The 12,616-nt window shown below is 40.6% G+C and overlaps 1 protein-coding gene across 1 annotated transcript in view; it reads right to left on the reverse strand.

The window, feature by feature from the left end:
• The window catches only part of THBS4 (thrombospondin 4), a 54,122-nt gene extending 41,506 nt beyond the window's left edge, over positions 1 to 12,616 (reverse strand). The window contains exons 1-3 of the mRNA XM_074952665.1: positions 12,267 to 12,616; positions 5,302 to 5,502; positions 305 to 552 (exon numbers count right to left, since the gene is read on the reverse strand). Of these exons, the coding sequence (XP_074808766.1) occupies positions 305 to 552; positions 5,302 to 5,502; positions 12,267 to 12,354 (537 nt within the window). The 5' untranslated portion in view covers positions 12,355 to 12,616. The remainder of the gene's footprint in view (positions 1 to 304; positions 553 to 5,301; positions 5,503 to 12,266) is intronic.

Raw genomic sequence — 12,616 nt, forward strand, 5'->3', positions numbered from 1 at the left:
AAATCTGTAGGAAGCTACTTAGAGCTTTCATTTTTGCTGTAGGTGACAATTTACAAATAATCTGACCTTCAAGTAATACCTGACTAAAACATCTTGATTATAGTAGATTGTAAACTGGGGAAATCCCATTCCCTTTGTAATCAATGGCAAAATTCTCATTGACTTCAGTGCAGCCTGGATTTCACCCTATATCTAGAGAAGCCACCCTATTTTCCATTCATTATACAGATTACTGTAAAACCTTTTCACTGCTAATGCACCCTCTTTCTAATTGCTCCACCTGCTCTTAAGTTTTCATACTTACCTGTGCCTTTTTAGCTAGGGTGCGAATTTCCACAGACTCTGAGCTGTGGTATAGACCTGAAAACGCTTTAGGTAGACCTTGGATGGCATCCACCTGCACGCAGTCCAGATATAACTCTGCTGTGATGGATCCCCGCTGCAGACCACTCAGCCTCAAAAGGACTGTATGGCGCTTCCCATCAGCCAGCTGGGTGTTGCTGAACATCACAGAGTTTAACTTCCCATCATTCTTCACGTAACGCAGGATGACTAGTAGAAAATACACAACATGACTATAGGATGGTAACACAAAACGTGAGGCGTGTCCTGATAATCTCAGTGGCTGATGACTGAAAGATCACTGTGGATACTTCTCACTGCTCTGGTTCATTTAATCATTTCAGTTTTGACAAATGTATCCCATATGCAAATATAAGCAGGGAAAATAAATTTGACATAGAATTGCAGGAAATGCAGACGGAAGAAAACTCATAGGTACAGTATTGTTGCCTACAGATCATTCTCCAGTGCTTTGTTCAGGCTCATTTTAAATGACTCAAATGATGGAGCAGATGTCATCATAAGAGGGCATAATCTAATAAAATACACATTAACAGTGGTACAGCATTTAACTGGCAATCTGCAATTAATAGTACGGCAGAATTCTATTCGACATCCTAAAAGTTATTCTGGAGCAGAAATGCATAGCTACAGTGTAAATTTCAGTAATAACATCTCTGCAAAGGATGCTAACGCTTGTGTAGTCAAATACACTGCTAATTTTTACTTGATTCTATTTCTTGATCTGTCTTTCACCATGATGGACAGACAATGAATACAAAAAGTAACACAGAAGAGAACGCAAACAGAGTACTAAAATCTCTCTTCTTTTAATGCTTCCTGATGAAGAGTTGTCAAGCACCTGGCTTACCTGATGAACTCACCTGGCCCCCAGGATAGACTGCACTTCACACAAAGACACTCTTGTTATTAACTAAATTACTATATTGAAAAAAAAATTAAAAAATGAGTAAAGTTGGAAAAGAAAAATCTATCCCCTAAGGAAACTGAATCTGCAAGCGAGAATGAAACACCTCCCCGATGCCACTCAGCACTTATCCCCATGGTTACCTGCTAAACCTTCCTCTGTCCACAATCTCTTATGGGGGGCAACCTAGCTAAGCATATGTGGAGATCCATAATAGCAGCAGGGAGAACACATCTATAGTTCATACAGTTACTTTCCAAGATCCCATTGACTTAGCTTAAGTAACGTTTTTGGAATCTGGCCCTTTTTTTGTGGTATCACTCGCTCTTGCTAAGAAATCCAGATACCTGCAAACTTGGACTCCTCGGCATCTCAAGGGGATGGTAACTGTCTCAAATTTTGTTTAAAATCAAGGCTAAATACATATGTAAACAATGTACTTCCTTCCTCTTTTGGAATCTTATAAAAGTGTTTGGAGGATTTTTTTTTTTTAATTGCAGCTCCTTTTTAATGGGGTAAAAGCTGCTGGAACATCCTTCCTAGCTAGTGTCCAGACTCCACATTTTACTGCTCTTGGGAATGAGAAATCTATAAGTTACTCAATGAGTCTGTGTGTGTGAGGCAGAAGGTCTGTAGGTAGGATGCAGGGAAAACTACAAAAATGCTCCCTGAATGTAAAGCTACTTGGTACATATTATGTATGATATATTTATGGTTACAACCCTCTAGAATCAAAGAAACAGGAGACTGGTGTTTAAACTAGTTGTCATTTATTCTAAGGTTTGGGATTTCCACTATTCTTTTTATACTATTAATGACTCTGTGCTTCCTATGTGTTCTGAACTTCCTCAGAATTTTCTTTGGACACTACATTGATGCATTGATATAATTTCTTTTGGTAATTTCTTTAATATAAAAAACCACCTTTTGCTCTGTTTTACCAGTATAAATCCCCAGTAATTCCAATGAATCTGATTAAGTCACTTCTGATTTATACCAGTGTGTGGCCCCTTCTATCTTTAGTTTATATATCCTTTCTGGAAATCTCAGCAGTTGGAATCAATGACTCAATTATTTTCACCATTGTCTAGGTACAAAAACAACCAGACACGAGATTTCCTTAGAATTACATGGGGTCATCAGTAACTTGACAAAAAGCAAGTCTGCTTGCTGGCAAACGCTGAGTTTCACTTGCCAGCTCTATGTTGCAGGCATTTACTTATGTGACTTCTACGTGCATGCGGGTATATTAAAGCAGGATGCTTGGAACTGGGCCCTGCAGTCAGAATGACCGAACACAGCAGTGAGTCAGTCAGAGCGAGAAACCAGAGGACAGTGGTGGAGCACACAACTGATTGCTGGCCACCTGCCAGGATAGCTTTAGGACAGCTGAAATGTCTGGCTTGAGAGGAAGATCCAAGGACTCGTTATTGGGCCAAAGCCAAAGGTCTGTCGAGGGGGCTGGAACGGTCTGTTGAAGAGGATGAGGGCAAATTTTTGATGGACCTCAGTCCCAGTTACACTTAAACCACCTGTGATCCTGTAAGTACCCTCCCACTGCCAGAACACTTCACACAGCCAACCTGCAGCTAGTGAAGTGTTCAGTTACTTGCACTGTCTAAAAAACATATTCACTGTCATTCTGGCCCCTGAAAGCCAATAAAATGGTTTGAGCTTAGAACATTTTCAGTGAAACTACAGATGCAGCATAGTAATAGATTGTGGCTCACAGAGCTGTTAAGCTATATCAGTTGTATTTATTTAGATTTTAAAAGAAACATTGCTGTAAAAGAGGTAATTCTATTATGTGAGAACAGTTTTTCTCCAAGTGCCCTTATTAGACAGTGAGCATGAGAAGTCTGTAGGACTATTTTAGCTTTTGTCTATGAAAAATGCACCAGTTTAACTAGATCAAACTAAAAAAAAAATTGACCTACTTAAATAGGTGCAAACCCCTAATGTAGATACACTTAAAATGGTTCACCTCTTGCTTCTATCAAAATATCTTGCATCAGTAAGACTAACTTACACTAATTTGATAGAAGCAAGATTTAAACCAGTTACTGTACAATGACATTAGAAGTCTACAGCAGTTTAACTGGATTGAATTAGTTAAACCAGTGCACCTTTCTGGTATAAACAAGACCTTAGTGTAGACTTAGCAAATCCAGGTTGCGGGGAAGCCATGTCCAATTATTCTGCTGTAAACCCTCACATGGACATTAATGTATTTACGATAGAATCCACAAAAACAAAACCAGAATGTGTGCAAAACATCTGGACCCCAGTTTTCAAACAGCGCACAGTCACAGATAACTAACTCCTGCTTCAGGTTGTTTAGATCAACACTTGGTGCATCAGTGGAAATATTATGCCCCTATATTCTGAAGTACAAATGTTTAGATTTCACATCTTGTTTAAGAGTAGCAGCCATGTTAGTCTGTATATGCAAAAAGAAAAGGAGTACTTGTGGCACCTTAGAGACTAACAAATTTATTTGAGCATAAGCTTTCGTGAGCTACGGCTCACTTCATCTTGTTTAGGTGTCCATTTGCCATCTGGGCCCACAATGTGCATAACAAAAAAGTCTTGAAATAATACTATATTTACTCTCAAAAGGATGCCAAATCATCCCCAGATTCCATGCAATCATCTAACTAAGATGAGCTGTAGTGAAAAGCCCCACTCCAATGAGCATTCTAACCTACTGTCCGCACCTATTGTACTGCACAGTGGATATTTTCAAAGCATCTAACAAATGTTAACTAATTATACATGTGCATATCGTAGGCAAACCACACAAAAATAATGGGGGGAATAGATCTCAATGGAAGGCCCTACTGAGGAAGCTCTGTCTCTTTAACAAATCTTAAATCTGAACGTATCATATAATGGTGCTAGAGTGGCAGCCTTATAGACTGAAGTTCTCTATGTATTCAAGAGTCCAAAAGGAAATGAGTAGTGACAGTGCAAGCTTCTCCACACTGCCCATCAATATGCCTCAATCCTGACACAGAAGGATCATCTGTAAAGATGAGAAGGTAACTCACTCTTCGTGTTCCCTGTGTGCAATAGAAACATATTAAGAACCGCCAGGGAACAATTTAAACATTGTCTATAAAGCTCAAAAAATCTGTTTCATAATTCTTACCAAGAAAGATCTGAAGGCATGCAAAAGTTCTTGCAAATTAGACAGAAGTGTGACTTATTTTTTTCAACAAAAAGTATGTGTGTGTGCACGTGCGTGCATGTGTGTATATGCACTGTGCCTGATTGTGCAGTTCTTACTCATTGACTTCAGGAGCAGTTTTCTGGAGCTACAGGACCAGACCTTTGGTTTTAAGGGTTTTCTCTGTATGCACCTCTGTATTTTCTAATTAAAAGATAAGTTTTTTTTTTTTTAAGTGAGTGGGAGAATTTTCCTACGTCTAGCTTAGAAATATATTTGTTGAGAAATTTTAACTTTTTAACAAGTCTGGACAGTGCCTCTTAATTAGCTGATTCCAATAAACGGAGAACAAACATTCTCCATCGCCTGAAAGATTCTATAAGTGCTAGGAATGTTTGTCTTGCACAGTCAAATCTAAACTTCAGGTCCACAGCACAAGTACCCTTCTTTCATATGCATGAGGCAGCATGTGCGTGCGTCTGTCACATTCCCTAGTAATAAGAAGCAGTTATTGTCCCAGGGGAAGAAAAAAGGAAAATAATTTTACATGTTTCTTTAGGAGCCATGCAGCACTTGCGTGTAGCAAGCTGGCTGGTAGAAAGTAGAGACCCCAGCTGATTTTCTCAGCATGCTGCTCCTAGTCGGCATCAGGGTAGTATCAGTGCTGTGCACGGAAGCATAAAAGGGGAGGCAAGAATGTTGCTAACATTTATATCTTCCTGAGCAGTAGAATGAGCAGGTGATGAGGAGTGAAATAAACAACAAAAGAGTAGCTGCAAATAACATTGTTTGTAAAGACCACTGCAGACATGTCAATAATTGTAGATCCATAAAATAAGGGGGTTGGGGTCAAATGACTTACCTTTATTCAATCGCCCCACCACTGTAAATTCAAAATACTTGCTGTTGTCATCTGAAGAATACAAGCCAAATACGGTGGCTGTACTCTTTGTCTGCAATTTGAATGTTGAGAGCACATATACTTCATTCAATGTAGGATCAGCAAGCACTTGTTGTAGAAAGTTTACCAGCCTCTGGTTGGGAGATGAAAGAAGATCAAAAACTGTAAAATAAAATGATTTGGGACGTTGGTAGGTAAACTGCATATCAAATTATAGTACAATAATGACCCAGGAGAACTTCATCTAATATCCCACAATGACTTCTCTTTGGGGGATAGAAACTATTCTTTGTTGTCATGGGGATATTTTAGCAATTAATCCAAATTCTCTCTGAACGGCAGCTAGAATATATGAAGCAATCTTTCACTCACGACATCAGACTTTTTATAGCCTTTGTTGTCACTTATTTTGTTTTAGCATCAGTTGTTAGCAAGCATTATCTATTACTGCTCAAATACTAGCATCCTTTACTCTATTTTTCAATTCAAATTATTAAAATCTTTTAATGCAGATTTCTAAAATTCATCTTTTTAATAGAAATCTCTTTTTCCCACTGTTGTTTTTATAAATTCAGACGCTGTCATTCATGCTTCAATCAAGTCCAAGATCTAAAGTCAAAATATTCATGTAAAAGATTTTCAGTGCACTGTACTGTATGGTACAAATATTTTGGTTTCAGTTAATATAGTCTACATAGGCACATATCTGATATGATATAAATGACTGCTTTCTTTGCTGACTTTCCAGAAAGCTAAAAGAAGACATTTTATGTAAATAAGACCCACATTCTCTTCATAGTATACCAAATCAAGGCACATCTGAAGGTATAGATTAAGAAACTAAAAGGAATGACATAATGAAATCTACTTGAATTCTCTTTAACTTTTAAAAAATGCATATAGATCTTTTTCTGATAGTCTGACATAGTTAGAAGCATAGAATCTCTCTCACTTTTTCCTTTTTAACCCATATATCAAATCGTGCTTTTCTCAATATTTCTAAATCTTTGAATACATTTTTCTAGGACAGAATTGGAACAAAGGCACACTTTTCTGTTGATGAAATAGTGTTCTTTCACTATGCTGGTTAATTATTACTGCTTTTTGAGTAATAAATAGAGATGGGAAGGAAAAAGTTAATTAAATGCCTCCAAACCAAATCAACAATGCTACTAGAAATCTTGCACATCTCAGATATAAACCAAATATTATTAAAATTGCATATTTCTTATCTCCTTCCTATAAGAACTAATTACAAGGGAACCACTTGAGTAAACTTGTGATAGTTCTGTTTATTTATTCACAATGCTGTACATATGATATGCCCTTTTAATAGCTTTATCATGTTTGGGCTATATTACCCCATGAAGACAAAAACTGGTGGAACTCAATGGTGGTGGAAGACGGGGTACACAGAAGAAAGGTAACAGCAGCTCTGTGGTATGCTCTGCCTCAGTTTTCCAAGGTTATAATATATAGTTTGGGCTGAAATGGTCAGGGTCAGGTAGGCCTGCTCTGCCTGGCCTCATCTCCTATAACTCTGTCCCTCAGCTACAACAATTTTGACTCAGTCCACAATATTTTTTCAAAGTGACCACTCTGTATAATGAATTTGACCCATTCCACTGAATGCACTTTTCCCTACACCCGGGGCAGCAGTTGTCTCCAGGGCAGCCAACAGAAGGGACCACATGGGAACACAGCTTCCTCCAGGATCACATGAAAACACCTCAGCTGTAAGGAGGCACTGGGATTCCATGGTGCTCCCAAGTTCTATGCTCCCAAGTTCTATGCAAGTCTCAGGATACCAGCTGGGTTAGAGGGCAGAATCGCTCCCCATTGCATTTGGATGCAAATGGAATTCCCCCACAGAATGAGGAAAGAAGGAGGTTCTCCCCTTATAGGTGGCCTTAATTTCTTATAAACCAATTGAAAGTTGCACCAATATTCTACGATTTAATCGCCTGATTCTTATGCAACTCAGTCTCCCACTGATTTTACTAGGTGTTGTGGTACACTACAAAAGAAGGACCAGGACCTAAATGTACGCAAGATTTATTGTCAAATACCAGAGAAATTAATGTCTGAGAGCCACCTAGCCAAATGCCATCGACAGCATTTAATTTATATCCATAAACAATTTCATTATATACACAGGGCAACCAAGAAGGATTGAGCCCTCACTTCTACTGAAATCAGTGATATGGTGGAGGAGGGATTGACACCTCTTCACATTTAGCCCATAGAAAGCAGCCACATAGCCCCAATCAAAGACAGAAGGACAACTCACTACTTCATACAGCAAACCCGTGCAGGTAATAACCACCCAAAATATGCAGCTAAATCTTCTAAGTTATAACATTGGCATAAAATAGAAATCTTCTAGGCGTGTTAAATGCTAAACCAGTTATTGAAAAGGGCATATATTAGTAAATAGCTTTGTGTCAAGAGCATATTTTATATTAGCTAATTTCTTATGAGATTAATTAAGCTTGAATTTATTCAGACATTTAAAACTAAATCTGACTTAAATGCTGATAAATTAATATATTACATTAGGATATTTATGAAGTATTTAGAAATTCTGCACATGTTTGATCACTTCAGGCCTGCTCTGAAGTCTTTACTCAGGCAAAATGCCCTTTAATAAGCATTTTCATGTTTAAAAGATATATTTGAATTGTTTGGGTTCTAATAAAGCACAACTTCTTAGCATCAATGGGATTCTTTTAGAAATAGGTGCCAAATCCATGTATCTGGGATGAATTAAGATGAACATCCATTGACTTCAATGCAGATGTATCACTGTGATCAAATCCATTCCTGGTGTGAGGCACTCATTTGCTAGCAACAGTTATTAGCTAGGACAAGCGTCTACCCTCCTACAGGTATGTCTACACACTTAGCAGTGTTCTCTGGACAGAGCCAGCTTTGGGGCCCCAGCAAGGCCATGATCTGGTTGGAAGGAACAAGAAGAAATGTAAAAGAGAATCACACTTTCATTTTAAGAAAAGTAATCTTCTAGCCCGTTTCCTTGGAACGACAGACTTGAAAACAAACTTACATGAGCAAATCGCTAGAACTGAAAGGAACACGCAGCAGATCTCGATTCATGCAGCCAAACATGCCCACAAACACCTACACTCTTTTGTTCTTTCATTCTTTTTTTAAATGAGTCAGTTAAGTTTGCAGCATATCCCAAGAATCATCTTACCAACTCTTTCCAAATTCCTTAGGATGGACCTGTACAGTGCAGCGTGATAACATTGGAGGGGGATCAATTACATTTGAAGAGAGTGACAAAATATTGTTTTGGAGGCCAGCACAAAAATGTTAAGACTAACTGTGCATCTGGGATTTCTAGAAGAGAGGTTGTGAAGTTCTTAGCGGAGAAAGGAGCTTGGGAGAATGAAGGCAATGAGGGAAGCTATTGAGGGTATCAGGGAGGAGACCAGCAAAAAAAGGGCTCCCGTCCAAGGCAGTAGACCAGCAAAGTATCTGTCATCTCTGACAGAAGCATGGAGCCCACAAAGCTCTGCACTGTTCTCATGAATACTGCAAATACAGGACCCATGTTTCTCCCGTATTTGCAGACTCGCAGGAAGTACTGCAACAACAGGAGACATGAGGATTTCTTCAAGGATAGTTTGCTCAGGAACATAGTGAAAAACAGTTCAAGGCTGTTGGTGTTCATGGAGCAGCTGAAGACAATGAAGCACCACTTCTGAGCCCAAGAAAAGAGCACCTACTGATGAGATTGCATCATAATGCAGGTTAGGAACAACAAGAACTTCCACGTGTGAGAGCATCCACATTCCTGGATCTGTGTGCCAAGCTCGCCCAGTCCTCCAGTGGGGATGCACCAGAATGAGAGCTGCATTGACAGTGGAGAAATGAGTGGCAATCATAATCTGGAAGCAACACCCAATTGCTACCAGTCAATAGGAAATCATTTTGGAGTTGGAAAATGCACAGTGGGAGCATGCAAATTTGTAGGTTTATTAACTGTCTCTTGCTATGCAGGACAGTGACTCTCAGCAATGTACAGGACATAGTGGATGGATTTGCAGAATAGGGTGACAGACAACATGCATATCCCTATTTTGACACTAGCCCACCTTGCCATAGTACATCAACAGAAAGGGGTACTCTCCTATGGTTATGAAAGAATTGATGGATCACTGGGGATACTTCACTGATATCAGTGTGGGCTGGTGATGGATTTCGCTCACATCTTTAAGAACATAGGACATTCTTTCCCAACCAGCAAATTACTACTGGTGAAATTGAAATGCCAGCAGTGACTCTAGGGAACCAGCCTACCCTTTGCTCATGAAGCTGTGCACTGGCTACCTCAACAGCACCAAGAAAAGAGACAACTATTGGTTCAGCAGGTGCAGAATGACTGTTGAATGTGCTTTTGGTAGATTGAAGAGGCGCTGATGGCATTTACTCACTAGATTGGATCACAGTAAGATCACAGTGGTCTGCAGGGTGTTGGTGGGGTCTCCACCAAGTATGGCATGTCTGTGGAGCAGCACCAGATCTATTGTTGGCTTCCCTGACCTTGTGTTATCCCTGGCAAAGTCCCTTCACTTTCACACAGCACTACTGCTGATCCCTGTGTACCCCTTTGCCTGCATCCCTGGTGCAATCTGCTTGTAGATATCCATGTTTCTATGGCAAGTCCATCGCTGTGCTCGTACAGCCTCTTCTCCGCACAGGCCCAGGAGATCCAATACCAGGCAGGAGTGCATTTAGTGCATGGAGCTGTCATAGTTGACTAAGTGGTTGCACATGACAAGGGTGAGCTGCTAGGTGTGCTTGCCAAGGTGAGCGATCAGGAAAAGGCCATTCAAAAACACGAGGAGTCATAAAAAGGAGGATGTCTTCCAGTCTCTGTGACCTCTGGGCAGAGGAGTTTAAAATTATGACCCCAGCAGTCACAGTCACAGAGAATGGGGAATTGTGGGACAGGTGCTGGAGGACTGTTAGGGTCAACACAGGTCATGCAGTGTCTACACTCGCATTGTGTCAACCTCAGTAGTGACTGTTCAGGGAGGTGGGTTTACTGCATTGCTGGAACGGGGCGCTTACATTGGCCAGAGACAAATGTAAGCATGGACACATGAACAAACAGATGGACCCCAAGTGACTTATATAGACCTAATTTTATAGAGCAGATCAGTCCTAAGATACAAAGAAGGTAAGTGACTTCCACAAGTTAACACAAGGAGTTGGGAACAAAATCCAACTAGGAGTTTTAACTCCTAGTTCCCTGCTGCAGTCACCAAACCTCACTCCACTTCTCACCAACATCTTATGATACACAAAGGCAGCATCTCTCATAATGTGGTACACACAATATCAACATTTGGTATATATACAGGTCTTGGGGGAGAACTTGAAATCATTGTTCTTCTGGCTCTGAGGTAAGAGCTCTACCAACTGAACCACACTGGACCAGTAAGGAAACATCATATACATAACATGAAATCATCATAAAACAGTCATGTAGTGCAGTCTAAGACACCCCCTGCCCAGATTCTAATATTAGCTGTAGAAGAGAATCCCTAGGAAATAGAAGAGGCAATGTATACTTACATATTGAAAGCCTATTTAATACAAAATTCTACTTGAGCCTTTGGAACCTGGCAAAGGTTTGTCTACAAAACAGACTTAAAAAAAATAAGTAAAAATAAGTCAATAAAAGTTAAAGATTCAGATTTTCAAAGCAGTCCAAGGGAAGGTGTGTGTCTGTGTTTTTTGAAAATCTCATCCATAATTTCCAGAGAGTGCCATCTTTTTGCCTCAAAAGCAAAGGTGCTGTAATTGTAAGCGGTCATAGAGAGTATGCTACTTTACAAAGTTTAAAAACAGCCTATTTTCAAACTTATGGAAAAATTTCCCCTAAAGCAATCACATCTCCCAGTTCCAAGGTTACAGTGTTCAAATGAAAATGTGCAAACAGGTGGATAAATACAAGTAGAGGTTACTGGGAAATTAAACAACACAGTGTCCAGACATTACCAGTACTTTATTAATAATACAAAGTCAAATGAGTAGTTTCTGAAATTCTCTAAGGAAGAATTTAACTTTCACTAACTTAAGATTTTTTTTCTGCTCCCCCCACCCCACCACCCTGTTGTCAACTCAAGTTGGCACCAACTCTTAACATCATAAAGGCACTTTTGTTTTAGTGAGCCTTCAATAAATTAAGATGTTTGTGCCTGACAAATTCATTCCTTTTGGGGTACTTTAGAGTAAATCACCCTAAAACTAAGCACAAGTAGAAAGAACTGCGCCTATGTCTAATCCTTAGTAACATTGTCCTCACATAGGTACGGTTCGTGTGTACGGAGACAGAGAGAAGAATAGAGACCAGAGGAGAGGAGACTAAAAAATAGGAGATGATAAGAATAACCCTACAGAATGTCACTAAGAGGTGAGACATGTCACAGATACCTGTGAAACTTAATCACACGGTTTCCTCACATCTGGGTATCTAGTTAAACAACACGATCCCAGACCAATACTGAAATAGATGTAGAGACATCTCACTGCCCATTTAAAGAAAAAGGAAAGTGTTTAAAAGTTTGAGACCCTGGTGCTTCCCTAGTCAGTTAATCCGCTTTAATTCCAATGTCTCTGAATGAAACATTGTTCCGCTGTGCCCCTTTCACGGGTTAAATAATGACCTCAAGGAGATTTATTTGCATTCAACCTAGCCATCTTTGCCACAGGGGATCCTGGGTTTCTATCACTGCCGTATGTTTCCAGTCAAGACACCTGCTGTCTAGCATGACAATGCACCTCAGCAGAATAAATACTCAGCGACCACTGGCGAGTCAGCTGGGAAAGCGCCCCACCTATTCCCATCGCAGCCCCTTCGCGCGTCGGGCTGCCGAAGGGTAGCTGCCCCTTACCTTGCGGGGCAGGCTGGGCGCCAGAGCCCGGGCTGAACTGCAGGAGAACTTGCAAGAGCAGGACGGTGACTTGCCGCTTGCTCATCATGTTCAGTGCAGTGGTGGGAGAGAGTAGCCCAGACCCCTTCCCCGAGCTCAGCTCGGCTCCTGCCGCGCCTTGGGGGAAGAGGAGAAGGAAGCGGGGAGCTGTCCCCTATGCAGAGAGGGGCGTGGAGCGCGGCTCGGGGCTGGCGGCTCTTGCTCCGAGGCTCTGCAGGGACAATCGCTCACTCAAGCTCGGCAGCCCAGACAGGGGCTGTTTAACCCGGGGACCTGCTCCCCGTGCGGGGAAGGAGGGCGGAACTTCGGGA

Source organism: Natator depressus, chromosome 5 (assembly GCF_965152275.1).
Source record: "Natator depressus isolate rNatDep1 chromosome 5, rNatDep2.hap1, whole genome shotgun sequence".
In the NCBI taxonomy this organism is placed as follows: domain Eukaryota; kingdom Metazoa; phylum Chordata; order Testudines; family Cheloniidae; genus Natator; species Natator depressus.